The 17,207-nt window shown below is 38.7% G+C and overlaps 1 protein-coding gene across 5 annotated transcripts in view; it reads left to right on the forward strand.

Annotated features, from left to right (window-relative positions):
* MRAP2 (melanocortin 2 receptor accessory protein 2) overlaps positions 1–9,864 on the forward strand; it is a 57,634-nt gene extending 47,770 nt beyond the window's left edge. For all 5 annotated transcript variants that reach the window (XM_011953488.1, XM_011953489.1, XM_011953487.1 and 2 more), the window contains exon 4: positions 8,067–9,864. In XM_011953488.1, coding sequence (XP_011808878.1) covers positions 8,067–8,457 — 391 coding nt within the window. In that variant the 3' untranslated portion in view covers positions 8,458–9,864. The remainder of the gene's footprint in view (positions 1–8,066) is intronic.
* Positions 9,865–17,207: the final 7,343 nt, after the last annotated feature.

Below are 17,207 nucleotides of genomic sequence, written 5' to 3' on the forward strand. Positions count from 1 at the left end.
GTGGATCACTTGAGGTCAGGAGTTCAAGGCCAGCATGGCCAACATGGTGAAATCCTGTCTCTCCTAAAAATACAAAAATTAGCCGAGGGTGGTGGTGCATGCTTTTAGTCCTAGTTACTTGGGAGGCTGAGGCAGGAGGATCACTTAAACCTGGGAGGCAGAGTTTGCAGTGAGCCAAGATCAAGCCACTGCACTGCAGCTTGGTTGACATAACAAGACACCATCTCAAAAATAAATAAATGAATGAATAAATAAATAAATAAAAGCATGTGGTGGATCCCCCTCTCTTGCCGCCGTGTAAGATGTGCCTTGCTTTCACTCTGCCTTCCACTATAATTGTAATTTTCCTGAGACCTCCCTAGCCATGCAGAACTATGTGTCAATTAAACCTCTTTTCTTTATAAATTACCCAGACTCAGCCAGTTCTTTATAGCAGTGTGAAAACAGATTAATACAGGTGCTTTGGTGAACATTAGACTTGTCCCTTAAAATTCACCAAGTTTAAGGTTATAGGGCTTCAGAAAGAGAACAGTTTGTATTTTTAGTAATTCCATGGTAGAGAGTTGGATTGAAAGAATCTGGAATAATTCAGGATCCAGTCTATTCTGTAGGCAGATACCAAGAACTTGAAAATAATGCACAAGGCTAAAAACCTAATAACAAGAGTGTTGTAGTTTTTCTCTAGAAATATAACTTTTTCTCTCTTGTATTAGTGTACTTTTAATATTAAAGCTCACTCTTTAGTAAGGCTTATAGATAATTTCCTTCTAATTATAGCCTTCTTGAACCTTTCATGACTTGCTCAAATCTTCAGTAATATGCTTAAGCCTTTAGTTTTGTCCCATTCTTCCTCTTTCTTAAATAACAATTTTACTTTAGCACAAAAATTTACTGGACAGATTCTTTCTTATACAAAATTGTTCTGTTTTCTTTTTAACCTTCCTTACCGAAAGTTCATCTTCTTTCTTATAACTTTCTCCATGTGTCTCTCTCCTGCTTACCAGTAGAGATGGGCTTTTGCCATGTTGCCCAGGCTGATCTCGAGCTTCGAAGCTCAAACAATCCTCCTGCCTTGGTCTTCCACAGTGCTGAGATCACAGATGTGAGCCACTGTGAGATATGACGAGATTTCTCTTCAAATAGCCTGATCAATCCTTTATTCTTTAATTCATAGTACCCACCCCCTCACCCCTTTTCTCTTTTTCTCTTTTTTTCCTTTCTGCCTTTGTTACATGCCCGAACACGCCACAGTACCAGGCTTATCAGTACGCGCTCACATTCCTTTCCTTATTTTAAAAAAAGACTAGCCCTCTAGCTCATTACAGACACCTCTTCCCCTTTTCCCCTCTCTCCTTTACATGCCCACCTTATCTAAAAAAAGTTCAAATGTCTAACCCACCGAGATTAGTTCAGATTGTGCAACCCGACCTCAGCCAATAGAAACAGAGTACAGGGACAGGACTTGCATCAGAAATACAGGCTTTCATGCCCCTTTGTTCAAGTGTGCTCTCGTGTCAACTGGCCAAAAAACAAACAACAAACAAACAAAAAAACACCCCTCAACACAAAAGTAAAATTGCTTTGCTAAAAATCCTTTGTTTGAATGTTCAAGCTCTTTAAGATTTTGAGGGTTATTCCCAACAGCCACCATACCTGGCCTCTTTACTTTTAACAGTTACACCTGGATTCTCATAGAAACTGAGATATTAGACAAAGCTAGTCATCATTTTAAATTATTTCCCGTTAATCATTTTTATAGCCTGTGAATATCAGGTGTTCACCTAAGTAAGAACCTTAAAGTTAAATATATGGGTATTTTGTCAATAACTCAGAAGATACAGCTGCTTTTATTAAGCCAACAATATGAAATTAGTCTTACATACCAAAGAGTTTCAGAAACAAATTTATTCTGTTTTTAGAGTGAGTATGTAATTTCATCACCTTAAAATATCTAGTACAATCTTGATTAACTGTTACCCCAGGCAAAAATGTATGCTGACAATTTTGAAGACCTCTCTATTTTTATTTTATCAACAAACTTAAAACCAACTTATTTATCAAAAATTTACTTAAGTAATGTGAACTAAAAACACTTGGATTAGTTACTATATTTTTGTTACAGTACTCAATTTAAGTGCTTTTGTTCCTTTTAAATTTATTAATCAGATCTCTTTAATATATTTTAGTAGAAAAATATTATATACACACAACATTAAAACATACAGACAACACAAATACATAGAAACAGATTCTCTAGCTTTCCTTTGGATATTTTAGTCATGAGACAATGTAACATAGTAATACAAACTCAGTTTATAAAAGGACAGTTGAACTCAAATTATATTTCTGGCAAAATGGGACCTGTTTACATGGCTACTGTTTATTTGCCCCAATAGATAATCTTATTAAGGCTGTGAACTAAAATTTTGGATAAGGAAATTTTCATAGCAGTTTGATAATCATAATAAACCTTTATTATTATCCTTTATTTCAGTTTCAAATGAGTTTAGGGTATATTTTTAATATTTATATTTTAGCCAGGACTGGCTAAATTGTATAAGAAAAATAAAATCTTCAAGTGGTCTTGAATTTTTAGTAACAAATCTATCTTTTGTTTGCTAGTCTGGTTTGCTTTACTGGTCAATGTGGGTGAGGAAGCATTTTAACGGTTTTTTTTTCCGGCTTTTTCTAGTCCCTCCGTAGTACATAAAGCAATTTTTATGCCAGACAAAGATATAATATTCCTCTGAGCTCAAGATTTTGACTTGTTTGATCTGAGAGACTATTATAAACATTTATGTAGTTATTTGCTTTTAGAATACCAATCCTTTAATTAAGTGTTCCATTACACAAAGCACTTTTTAGTCAGACAAACCTAGATTTACATTTCCAAAGGTGTCTAAATTGTTGGTTTTCATGAGCCTGTTGTAATCTCTAAAGCTGTTAAGTTTTTTGCATTTTGACTGGAATGCTATAAGCAGTGAGTTTGTCTTAACACCAGCAGAAAAGTCAGCAGATTCAAAATAGGCAGAAAAAAAAATAGAGAGGGAGGGAGCCTAAAAGCCTTTGTGTATTAACTCTGTAGTTGCAGTTTCTATTTCAGCTCTAAGAAAAACAGGCTTGGGGAGTTTGAATGATCTCCATGATGCCCACTGAGTTTGTGTGCACCAGGAAAAGCCATGTAGCCAGCTGGAGTCCCAGAAGACCTGGCATGCCTTGGTGTTTGAGAATTTCATTTCATTTCTTATTAATTTCTTAAAAGCAAAGAAGATCCCATAAATCGTGTCAGGGGAACATCAGCAGTTTGTACTGGTGTGCAAAGAAAATTCATTAAATCTTGTCAGGAAAATGTCAGGAGTTTAGACTGGTGTCTTATGCAGTGGCAACCGACATAGTGTTTTTTAATTAGCCATCCTGCATCCACCATTTAGGATGTTTATTTTTGCTCTTGGAAGATTTTCAGAAACAAGCAAGGGGGAAGGGCCAAATCATTTACACACATGCATAACCAAACCCAAATCAGAGTGTTCACAGAAATTTTAACCCAGGCATGCAGATCAAACAAAATATTAAACTAGGCATGCAGAAAGAACCAAAAATGAACTCACCAGAAAAGACATGCCTCCAACACAGATTGTAAATTCTGTAGAAACTGGAGTACTCTCCACAAGGATGCTTCTCAGGAAAGGCTTGCCAAAAAAGAATTTTATAGTTCCAAGAGAGATGCAGCATTCTTCACTGAAGGTAGGCTTATAACCAAACCAAATCTCAGATAAAGTAAAAAAGCCTCTATCAGGAAGAAGGAGCTTAGCCTGAGTGAAGACTTGCCAGGGCAGAACAGGTGAGCCATGGAAGCAGAGAGCTCAAAGGGCTCAAGGTGAGCACAGCCCACAGGTTCCAAGAATCACTGATTCCTTCCAAAAGTGATCTTGCTTCAGGTTCCACTTCTGGAAACCATTTATGTCAACCTAAATAACAAACACTGAGAGGTTCTCTAAAAGAAAATGATGTTTACATGGTAATGGGTCATTGCAGTGGGAATACTCATGCCATATGACCTATGTGCATATTCTGGGAAGTAGAAGAAGACAAAGGTTTTTAGAGGAAAAGCGAGGAGGATTACATGGTGGTTTGGAGAGAGTGATCCTTAGCTACAAGGAACAATACGGGTGGTGCCAGTTCCAGATTGGACAGGCAGTTGCTGGGCAGATGTCCTTATAGTATTTTTTTGTGCAAGGTTATGGTTTTTGCAGTCTTTTGTGATGGTTTTTGTTATCAGACATTTGTGAGTGAGAATTCCTACTTCATGGCCTTCCCCAGCTCTATTCATCAGGATTTTTTTTTTTATAACATTAAGTGACTCCAGATTTATTCTGACAACTTTCACAACTTACAGGTCCTTTTGTTTATCAGTCAAGGAAAGAAGAGACAAATAAAAGTCCAGTGTATTGAGTGTTTAATATTTACTGGACTCTAAGAGTACAAAGATGAACTTTTTGCTCTTCTCAGGAAGGGAAAATCAGACACATTGTACTGTTGCCATACCAAGGGATCATCAGGAGGAAGCTAGAGGGGAGGGGGTAGCCATGGGAGCACAGGATAGCCTCAGGGGGCAGGAAAGGCACCTCAGAGGGGCTTTAATGTACACTACCTTGGCACTGTCCTGGGGAGGGACAAAATTCTCTTGGTCTCTTGTGCCTTAGTTCTCCAACAAAGGTAATTAATGGACTTTAATTCCAGGAAACATAGCTGTATTATGGAAGAGCAGCCACACACAGTTGGGCTTCTGGGTCTGCTGTCACACTCAGCTGGTGCCACAGGTAGGCAGAAAAGCTATTTCTCAGAGCTTCTTAGCCTTGGAATTGAGGAATGGTGTGGGCCCCAGCAATCTTAATTATGCTTTCTCCAAATGCTTTGTGAACCCCCAAAATCTGAGAGACAGGTCTCAGTTAATTTAGAAAGTTTATTTTGCCAAGGTTGAGGACACGCACCCATGATTCAGCCTCAGGAGGTCCTGAAGACATGCACCCAAGTTGGTTAGAGCAGTTTGGTTTTATCCATTTTAGGGAGACATGAGACATCAATCAACATATGTAAGATGAACATTGGTTCATGTCGGGGGAACCAGCCCCCACTATTTCAACGTAGGTTCTTTTCTATTTTCCCTCAGTGTTGGCCAGTCTGAGAAATAAAGAGAAAGAGTACAAAAGAGAGAAATTTTACAACTGGGCCTCCAGGAGTGTCATCACATGTCAGCAGGTTCTGTGATGCCCACTGAACCTCAGAACCAGCAAGTTTTTATTAGGGCTTTCAAAAGGGGAGGGGGGTACAAACAGGGAGTAAATCACAAAGATCACAAGCTTCAAGAAGCAATAAAATATCACAAGGCAAATGACAGAGCAAGATCACAAGGCCAGGGTGAAATTAGAATTACTGATGAGGTTCCATCCCACTGGGCACACATTGTCATTGATAAGTATCTTAACAGGAAACAGGGTTCAAGAGCAAAGGACAAGTCTGACTAGAATTTGCTAGGCTGGAATTTCCTAATCCTAGCAAGCCTGAGAGCTCTGCAGGAGACTAGGGCGTATTTCATCCCTTATCTTCAACCACATAAGACAGACACTCCCAGAGTGGCCATTTTAGAGACCTCCCCCTGGGAATGCATCCTTTTCCCAGGGCTATTCCTTGCTGAGAAAAGAATTCAATGATATTTCTATTCGCTCTCTGCAAGAAGAGAAATATGACTCTATTCTGCCCAGTCCCTCAGGCAGTCAGACCTTATGGTTATCTCCCTTGTTCCCTGAACATCACTGTTATCCTGTTCTTTTTCAGAGTGGCCAGATTTCATATTGTTCAAACACACATGCTTTACAGACAATTTGTGCAGATAATGCAATCATCACAGGGTCCTGAGACGACATACATCCTCCGCTTATGAAGATGACAGGATTAATGTAACATAACAAGATTAAAGACTGGCACAGGAAATTATAAGAGTATTTGATTGGGGCAGTGATAAATGTCCATGAAATCTTCACAATTTATGTTCAGAGATTACAGTAAAGACAGGTGTAAGAAATTATAAAAGTATTAATTTGGGAAACTAATAAATGTCCATGAAATCTTCACAATTTATGTTCTTCTGCCATGGCTTCAGCGGGTCCCTCCATTTGGGGTCCCTGACTTCCTGCAACAGGTTCAGTCTGGAAAGGCGGGACAACTTGAAGCAGGGAGGGGGCTTCCAGGTCATAAGTAGAGATAAGAGACAAATGGTTGCATTGTTTTGAGCTTCTCATTGGTCTCTCCAAAGGAGGCAATCAGATATGCATTTATCTCAGTGAGCAGAGGGGTGACTGAATAGAATAGGAGGCAGGTTTGCCCTAAGCAGCTCCCAGCTTGCCTTTTCCCTTTAGCTTAGTGATTTCAGGGGATCCAAGATACTTTCCTTTCACAGCTTTAAGCCACTCTTTTTCCTAGGTGACATTTTAGTTTATCAGGTTACAGGTTGCTGGCACACTCATCCCTTTTCTCAAATATCTTTTAAACCTGAGTGAAATGACAATTGAGGGAAACTCATTTACAGAAAGACAAAGAAGACCATGTAAATTTGCACTAAAGCATAAATCTTCAGTCTCTCTAAAATGATTTTCTCTGAATTCTGAATACCTGACATAGTAGAATAGTGGATTCTTGCATAAACCCTTGACCTTCACAACATGTTTGTGTAGTGGGCAATGAAAATTGTTAACCAGGCTTATTACTAAAAGGAAAAATGCAGGTTTCTGAGAGGATTTCTTGCCTGATGTCACCCAGGTAACCATGCTAGGAGGTAGATCTGATATTAAAATTCCTTCAGCTAGCTGGATTACAAACCTTCTAGGGTTGCTGACCTCTGAAATCCAGGTGATTTTGATAATTTGGAGTTTAGTGATATATGATCAGGTTTTCCAGACTTGTGGTTTTTTTTTTTTTCCTCCTCTGCCCAAATTCTTATAGAATTTGGTCATAAATGCTTTTTTCCTGAGTGATAGGACAGGAAGGAAGAGATTTAAGAACTGGAAACACTGAGAGGATTACACATCTGTTGAGCACAAACTCCAGAGGCTGATTTTTGTCAGGTTCTGTTCTGGACTTGAAACACGTTCAGTAATGATTTGTGCCCTTAAGGAGTCACTACCTGTGCACAGGCAATTCTTAAATAAGAATTCTTATTTAAGAATTGCCTGGAAAGGATGGTGATGAAAGTAGATGAAGTATCAGGTTCTCAGCTTACCTGGGCTCTTTCATGCACTTGTGGGACTAATTGAGAGTTGTTTTATTTACTCATTGACTCATTTATTCCCCTTGAACTGCTTATTTGTTCCACATTAAAGGAAACAAGGAATTAAGAAGCTTGGATTTATTCCCACTCATATCACAAACTGATTGTGTGACTAAGTGGGCAATTTGACTGCTCCTTACCTTAGTTCATACGTTTGTAAAATGCATATCATAATTCTTGCCCTAAGTGACTGTTTTGGTTACTTTAGAGAATCAAGTGAGAAAAATTGATATTATAGCATTTTGACAAATATTTAATGTACCCCTATGAGATAGTATTATTATTTTTAGGCCAGTGGTTCTAAACTTCAGTATGAGTAATGATCCTTAGAGAATATATGAAAATGCATATTGCTGAACCTACATTCACAGTTTCTGAGGGTCTGTGATCAAGGAATCTGCATTTTAAGAAGCACTTCAAGTAAGTATGATGCGAATGGTCCAAGAATTCCACTGAAAAATACTAGTGTGTCTGCAGAATATTGGGGAATTCCTCAGCAAGGTGTCTGTTTTCAGGATGATCTGGGGGCCCTCATCTCGAACCCTTTTCCCTGGGTTTATTTGTACATGTTCAGAAGGGATTTCTCTTATTTCTCATGTTTGTCTGCATGCTATGCAAGGGGCTTACAATCAATAGGTGCTTAGTGGAAATGTGCTGGCCCGCCCTACATGCAGAAAACCATGATTCTGCAGGTGAATGGGCTGGAGTGTAAGCAATCTTTTGTTTTCTTTTTTTAAAATAGCAATGCAGAGTCCTCAGATAAGAGATTCAGAATGAACAGCTTTGTGTCAGACTTTGGAAGACCTCTGGAGCCAGATAAGGTATTTTCTCGCCAAGGCAACGAGGAGTCCAGGTCTCTCTTTCACTGCTACATCAATGAGGTGGAACGCTTGGACAGAGCCAAAACTTGTCACCAGACCACAGCCCTTGACAGTGATGTTCAACTCCAGGAAGCCATCAGAAGCAGTGGGCAGCCAGAGGAGGAGCTGAACAGGCTCATGAAGTTTGACATCCCCAACTTTGTGAACACAGACCAGAACTCCTTTGGGGAGGATGATCTTCTGATTTCTGAACCACCTATTGTTCTGGAAACTAAGCCACTTTCCCAGACCTCACATAAAGACCTGGATTGAGAAACATGCTCTGTAAAGGGTCTTCCTGAGGATGTGGATTCTATCTTTATGTGGCAAGAAATCTACACCCACCAAAATTGTGTGTGTTTGGGGGAGAGAGAGACACAGAGAGACAGAGAAGAGACCCCTTTAGAAGAGAGCTGAGCTGATTAAGCTGAGTGGTTTTTTGTTTTGCTTTGTTTTTGCTTTTTAATACATTCGGAGCTTTGGTGGTATTAAAGTATTTACAACAAGCTTGTCCAACCCATGGCATGTGTCCCAGGGCAGCTTTGAATGTGGCCCAACACAAATTTTAAACTTTCTTAAAACATTATGAGATTGAAAAAAATTTTTTTTTTTTTTTGCTATTTTTTTAAAGCTCATCAGCTATCGTTAGTGTTAGTGTATTTTATGTGTGGTCCAAGACAACTCTTCTTCCATTGTGGCCCAGGGAAGCCAAAAGGTTGGACACCTCTGATTTACACTAGCTCATCTTCCTTGTTGAAAAATTTGGCCAAATACTTATTCTCAGCATTCTTGGGTGAGGATTAGCCTACCACATTCTAATCTGGCCCTGCCACTACCATGCTCTACCTTTAGCAAGTTGCTTTACCTCTCTGGGCTGCCCCATTTTTAACTGTAGGTTGACGTGTCTGAAGTGATCCATCCACCTCTAATATTTTGTGAATTTATGACTTTGCCTTCAGATGAGGCTAAGCTATACACAAAACAGTATAAACTAGGGTACTGCCTCGTACCTCTTGTAGGCTCTCCCAAATCTCTGTACCTTCCACTCAACCCTTAATTGAACCAAGCTTTAGTCAGGGGGTCTGAGTGTCTGCCAGAATGTCAGGAGACTCATCTTGCACAGTCACGGTGGCCAATGTTTCTGGTGGGTTGTGCTGAAACAGCTCCCTTCTGAGAACTTCCAACCACCCATGCTCTAACCTGGGGACAGCCATCCCGTGCCTCAGAATAAGTACCAATTCATAGGTCATGCATGGTACTCTTGTCCCCAAGAAAAGTTAGGAAGGTTGTCAGCTGAGTGAGGGGAGGTGCCTTCTGGGTATCTCTGTGTTGGTGTATCTGTGCCATTGGCTACAGAACAAGAAAAATACTATTTGCCATGCTATTACCTTGGCAGATGTGTGGGTGATAGTCATCTGTATTTGAGTTGAGATGGTCAGTGGGTTGTAAATTCCCCACTAGCAGATATTCAGGGTGGCCTGAATTATGTAAACTTGTGAGCAACACAGAGTTAATTTATGGAGGAATCAAAGCTGCAGACTAGTGTTAAAACAACTTGGTTTTGTGCACACAGTTGCATGCATGGCAAGCTGTTAATCTCTGGGTGGCATTTTCATTATGAATTTGTTCACCACCTGTCTTGCTTAAGCTATAAAATAAATGCATTTGACTGCACAGAAATTTTCTCTGGTTCTTTATTTTCACACATCCAATTTTTTATTTCCCAAAAAGTTGTACCATGTTTATAATGTCTCTTGGAGTAGGCAGTGCTGACTCTTCCTTAATGTCTGGGATTCTGGTGATCTGAGTCATGCATGAGATTTCATTTGGGGATTATTTCGCTAAAACAAATCCTTTTTCTATGATGTATTTTAAAGAAAATATCATTCTTTAAGACTATAACACTAAACGGTAAAACAAAGCATGGAATTTTTTTTTTGTAATTAAAGTGACTAACATATTTTTATAAATAGATGCTTTTTCATGAATTTTTTATGCAAGAGAGCAAGAGTATTAAAGAATGCTGAGTTTGTTAACTTTTTTTTTTTTTTTTTGAGAGACGGAGTCTTGCTCTGTCACTCAGGCTGGATGGCTCACTGTAACCTCCACCTCCTGGGTTCAAGTGATTCTCCTGCCTCAGCTTCCCAAGTAGCTGGGACTACAGGCATGTGCCACCATACCTAGCTAATTTTTGTATTTTTTAGTAAAGACGAGGTTTCACTATATGTTGGCCAGGCTGGTCTCGAACTCCTGACCTCAAGTGGTCTACCTGCCTTGCCTCCCAAAGTGCTGGGATTACAGGTGTGAGCCACCATGCCTGGCCAGAGTTTAACTTCTAATATGAGTATGAATATTCGTAATTTATTTAATGAGATATAAATCATGAGCTATTATTAAAGTTCACAGCTACTTAGTGGTATCTTATTTAGAAGTAGATTTATTGATCAGAAGATTGAAAGATATTTAAAAGTTAGACAAAAACCCATGACTATATTATCATTTTTATGAACAAAATATTAAGAACTGTGACTAGTCTAAGATTTTGCCCCTCCTGCAAGTTAGCTTGCCATAGTCTCGTGGATGCTGCCAGAAGATACAAGAGTCTTGGGTCAGAGACAAAAACTTCATTACAGCACAGCAGACGACATATGCTTCATACTCATGTTGGTTCCTGAGTTTGTTTCCTATTGCTGTTGTAACGAATTACCACAAGTTTAGTGACTTAGAGCAACACAAATTTATTCTCTTACAGTTGTAGAGTAGAGAAGTCTAAAATCAGTTTCAGTGGGCTAAAATCAAGTTGTCGGCACAGCAGCATTCCATCTGGAGGCTCTCAGGATTAATTAGTTTTCTTGCCTTTTCGGTCTTCCAGGGGTTGCTCCCACTCTCTGGCTCCTCTTCTTCTACTTTACATCTCTTGTCTTTAACCATCCTGCTTCTCTCTTATAAGGACCTTTGTGATGACACTGGGTTACCTAAGATACATTCTCATCTTGAGATCCTTCACTTAATCACATCTGTAAAGTCCCTTTTGCCACATAAGGCAACATATTGACAGGTTTCAGGGATTAGGATGTGGACATGTTTCGGGAGCCATTAGCCTACTAGTCTTCCCTTTGGCCCCAAAGGTTTCTTATATCCATTCTATATGCACAATACATACACCCTATCCCAATATACTCCACAGTCTCAATTCACTATAGAATCAATTCAAAGTCAGATATATTACCTAAATCTTATCAGCTTAAAAGTCCCAAATCTTATCTTAACCATCTGAGTTCGGTGTTAGTGACATCCTGGGTATGATTCATCCTGGGGAAAGAATCTCCATCTGTGGACCTATACAACTAGAAAATAAGTTATTTTCTCCCAAAATACAATGATGTGACCAACATAAGATACGAGTTACAAATATAGTTGTCTTTCAGTATATGCAAGGGACTGGTTCCAGGCCCCCTGTGTACACCAAAATCCTAGCATACTTAAGTCCCGCAGTAGGTCCTGCAGAACCTGTGTATATGAAAAGTTAGCCCTCCATATATGTGGGTTTTACATCCCAAGAATACTGGATTTTCAATCCCCATTTGGTGAAAAACATCTGCATACAAGTGGACACGTGCAGTTCAACCCTATAAAAGGAGAGAATGGAAGGAAAAATGAATCATCAGTCCAGAGGAAGGGTAACTATGAGTTGAAGTTTAAATCTAAGTATGCATATGGGGCCTCAGGGAAGCCCCAATCCCCTAAAGCAGGAACTTGTGGTTAACAGCTTTTTGGATCTTTTATTGCTGATTGGCTGGAAGTTAGGTAAGCTACAACTTGAGTAAGGAGCTTTTGTTCTTTTTCTCTAAACCACTCCAAAACAGGAAACCAACCAGCCTGCCTGTGTGAGAGTTGGCAGTGTTTCTGCTGGTATGACATTTTCAAGAACTAGGGTGTCTCCTGTATATATCACAGAAACTTACTACATTAGGCAAGAGGTTCTTGTGTGGATCACTCCTGAATAACCCTATCTCTATTCCTAGCTTGTACTTAAATGGATAACATGATCCATGAGTCACACTCCTAATTTTTTCAAAGAGAGCCCCCCTGTGTGATTTAATACTCTTTTTGTTTCTTTTGAGACAATAGCAAAGGTTGCCTAGTCATGTCCTTGGCTTTCTCTCCAGAGCATGCTTTCCTGATGGTGAATCTCCTAATTTTAGTGTTTTTGCAATGTAATTGGCTGAGAATTTTCCAAATCATCAATCCTGATTCCTCTTCACTTAAAGTTCTTCCCTCAATTTATCTTTCCTCTTGCATTTTACTATCAGCAGCAAGAAGAAACCAGGCCTCATCTTTAACATTTTGCTTGGAAAACCTCTCAGCTAAATATTCAACTTTATTATTTACAGATTTTGCTTTCTACATAATTGCAGGGCACAATTCACCTAAGCTTTCTGCTGCTGTGTAACAAGGATCTCCTTTTCTCCACTTTCCAATAACATGTTCCTCATTTCCATTTTAACTTTCATCTGCAGTACCTTTAATGTCCATATTTCCACCAATAGTCTGTTCGTGATGATTTAGGTAGTTCATAAGATTTTTTTTTTTTTTTTGAGATGGAGTCTCTCTCTGTTGCCAGGCTAGAGTTCAGTGGCACGATCTCGGCTCACTGCAACCTCCGCCTCCCGGGTTCAAACGATTCTCCTGCCCCAGCCTCCTGAGTAGCTGGGACTACAGGTGTGCACCACCATGCCCGGATAATTTTTGTATTTTTAGTAGAAATGGGGTTTCATCTGTTGGCCAGGATGGTCTCAATCTCTTGACCTTGTGATCCACCTGCCTTGGCCTCCCAAAGTGCTGGGATTACAGGTGCGAGCCACTGTGCCCAGCCAGATAATTTTTTTCTGTCATGCTCAGCACTTCCCTCTGAGTCCTCACTTACAGTTGTTCACATCCATATTTCTACTAACAGTCTACTCAAGGCAATCTAGTCAGTTTATATCATGTTCTTCAATATTCTACCAGCCACTGCCTATTGCCAACTCCACATTTTTAGTTGTGTTTTGTTTTTTTACAATGGCAACAGAAATTAATATAGTTCCTCTTGTCTTTAGGTCTCACAGTGTGGAGATGCAAGGACTCAGGGAGACGCTGTGCACACAGTGGGTTGGCGTCACAGCTGTGGAACCCTGAGCTTAGGGGAACTCCGTGTTTTGACAATGGGTTGCAAGCAAACCTGCCTGCCCTTTACCTTAGAAGGAGATACTATCTCATTATGCTGGATAGTCAATAAACCTGCTCTGTGCTCCAGAGGGAGACCCTATCTCCATCTTTCAAGGCTGTTCACTTTGCAAACATTGTTGAATAGACAGCTGAAACAAAAGCTGTCAGTGCCTCTGCTCACTATACATGCAGAAACTTGACAGGCCTTTGGAAACTGCCTCCCAAACCAAAAATGATCGAAGAGTATATTGTATAAGTCACTGGGGATTTTTAGGAAAGAAACAACTTTGAAGAAATTGTGAAAAGAATGAAGGTGACTTTTTAAATGCCTGAATTTCTCTTTTAGAGATGTACAACCACGTCAGGTTAAATTCAATGAATTTCTTTCCCTTCTGAAAACTGCCAAGACTTTGCCAAAATATATATAGTATATGTGAGCTATTTATTACCAACTGAAAAATTGTCTATTATTGGTAGAACAATAATCCATCCTGTCACCCAGAAATGATGTATAGTAGAAATAGAAAGTCTTTATGTCTAGGCCAGGCTTTTAGACATATTGAGAGAGGCAACTTCAGGCAGCCTATGATCAGAGGTGGTGAGTTGGTAGCTTGTGCTGATTCTTGAGACGGATGTATATGAGTAGCACAGAGAAAATATTCTTGTTTTTCTATGGAGTTGGAGTTTTTGAATAAATTTTGCAGAAAACTTGGGATCCTCAGCTAAGAACAACCCTTAGGAAGTTCGTTTACTATATAGCTAGTGAGAAGAGAAATATGCTTGCCTTGGGAAGAATGTGTGTATGTTTTAAGGAAAAATACTTCATAAAATCCAGAGATACTGGAGAGAGATACATATACATTTCTAGGATCCTTTCCATCTGTTCTCTGTGGAGCAAAGTTTTTTCTTCCTCATGTTTTGCCTCTTTCTCCTGTATATAAACACAGGAATTCTTTTTTTCTCCATCCCTCATCTAGGATACAGATGTTGTATGTATAGGAAATTTTAACCTAATTTGCAGTGTTACTTCAGGGGTAGAATTGGGATGTGAGGGACCATGTGCTTATGGATGGCTTTTAAAATGAATAATGAGAATCTGAACTGACCTGGATAACCTGGGGTATACATTTATGATAAAATTAACAAAAACAAATGTTAAAAATTTAACACAAATGGTGTTAGACTTCATTCCAAAAATGCCTCATTAGAGAGCAGAATAGTGTCAAGTGTAAGTGTAGGAGAGTTTGTACACACGAGTCGCTCCATATAGTACCCACGGACCCTATGAGCTGCCAGTGTGAGTTTGAAAGCACCAACCTTTAGCTTCAAGTGAAATGTATGCAAACAATTTGCATTAAAGAAATAATAAATTCAGAGGTAATTATGATAACAACAGTGTCACAGGCTGTGTTCCCTAAAACCCCGAAAAGATTTATTGTAGGTGAGCTGTAAGAAGGGGAATGATTGAAGCAATTAGAGCAGGGGAAAAGCCACCAAGAATGTCATCTCAGCTGCAGACTGGCCACATTCTGATCTCACAGGAAGTTCTGGGGCACAAATTGTACTACAGAATCAGTCCCACCCTGAGGCAGAGGCATGATCTTTTGTTGCCCCAAGCTAGTCAGGGTAAGATGGCTTCTACTTTGATCAAGGGTAATTTTTGAGAGAAGAGGGTGCTGGTTAACATCTCTAGCAGCTGAAAACAGGCACTGGCTAGTAAAGGACCCTGTGTGGGCACTAGCAGTATGCATTACAAACAATAACAGGTGACATTTATTAGGCACTAAGCTGCCTCTGTCCTGAGTTAATTTTTGTAAGCCTACTATGAGGACTCTCAACAGAGAGGTCTAAGTGATCCTTTAAATATCATGTCAAGTTACTTCTCTGTTCAAAATCCTTCAATGGCTTCCTATTTCATGCAGTGAAGAAGCCACAGTCCTTATGATGACCTGAAAGATCTACGTGATCTATGTTCCCCTCCCCTGCCCATCACAGAAGCAGCCCTTCCAATAACTTTTATGTGTGTGTGTGGCAGGGTAGGGCAGGTGGTCTTAGTAAGCCAAGAGTCATTACATCTGGGATGAGCCCTTTTCCTGCATAGATCTGAGCCTACTCCCTTCAGGGCACTGCGTTATCAGCTCACAAGCTTACGATCGTGACTTTTAAGTTTCCTCTTTATTTTTGTCACCTGGGAACTTCACCTTCTTTCATGCTTAGCTCTATATTACTTTTGTTGTATTTTATACAACATTACTAAAAGTTTTATTTAAGAGGGATTCAAATTAGCTCAGTTCACTGTGTTTCCAGAACTGGAAATTTTTTCAGTTATTTATTATTTATTATTTATTTGTTATTTATTCAGTTTTAGAATACCTGTTTGATTCTCCTTAAAAATATATTTGGTCTATTTCTCAGGTGAAAATCTTTGTCTTTTCATCTATTTTGTCCATCATTTCCTCTATGCTCTTAAAATATTGCAATTAATTATAGTTTTTATAAAAAGACTCTACTAACTCTAATGCCTAAGTAATCTGTGGATTTGCATCTATTGTTTAGTGTTTCTTATTCTTGTACTGTTAATCATATGGTCTTGACATTTTGCATGTCTAGATATTTTTTATTATTTGGCAGACATTGTATATGAAAAATCCATTGATACAACATGGGAAGTTATCTTACATGAGAGATGTATTCCTCTTTCCTCTGTTAAACAGATAGGGCAAGAGGCTGCTTATCTCACTTGAATCAGGCGTTGAAGTGGGTCAGGACTGGATTGCATTTTTAAAATATCTTTGAGGTATAACTGACAAAATAATTTTTACATATTTGAAGTGCACAATTTAATACATTTTGACACAGTATACACTCAAGAGATCATCACCACAATCAAGATAATAAACATGTCCATCATCCATAAAAAATATGATGCTTTTTTTATAATCCCCCCCTCCTATCCCTTTCTCTGAAACTACAGATCTGCTATCCATTACGATGTATCAGTCCATATTTTCATGGTATTTATATAACTGAAATCATGCAGTATATACTCTGTTTTGCCTGGCTTCTTTCATTCAGCATAATTATTTTGAGATTCATCCATGTTGTTGTGTGTGTCAATAGTTCATTCATTTTCATTGCTGAGTAGTGTTTCATTGTGTGATTATACATACCATAATTTGTTTATCTATACATTTGTTGATGGACGTTTGGGTTACTTATAATTTTGGCTATTGCAAATAAATATTTTCTATGAATATTTGCTGTAAATATTCACTTACAAGTCTTTGTATGAACATGTACTTCTGTTTGTTTAAGTTCCTAGAAGAGGAATGTCTAGGTCATATAGTAGATAGGCGTTTGTCTTTTTAAGAAACTGCTAAACGGTTTTCCAAAATGGTTGCACAATTTTAACTTTCTCACAGTGTATATGAATTCTGGTTGCTCTGCTTCCTATCCAACATATTGTAATATCAGTCTTTTACATTTTATCCATGTTAATATGCACTTGTAGTAGTATCTCATTTTTCAATTGCATTTCTCTAATGGTATTCAGCATTTTTTCATATGCTTATTTTTCATCAGTATATCTTTAGTGAAGTGCCTTTTCAAGTCTTTGTCCCCTTGTTTTATTAGGGAATTTGTTTTATTATTGTTTTGAGAGTTCTTTATATTCTGGAAATGTAAGTTGTTTATCAGATATAGGATCTGCAAATAGTTTCTCTCAGTTTGTGGGTTGTCTTTTCATATCCTTAACAGTGTCTTCAAAGGACAGAAATTCTTCATTTTGGTGAACCTAATCCATAATTTTTTTTAAA

Source organism: Colobus angolensis, unplaced genomic scaffold (assembly GCF_000951035.1).
Source record: "Colobus angolensis palliatus isolate OR3802 unplaced genomic scaffold, Cang.pa_1.0 Scaffold362, whole genome shotgun sequence".
NCBI classification, from domain to species: Eukaryota; Metazoa; Chordata; class Mammalia; order Primates; family Cercopithecidae; genus Colobus; species Colobus angolensis.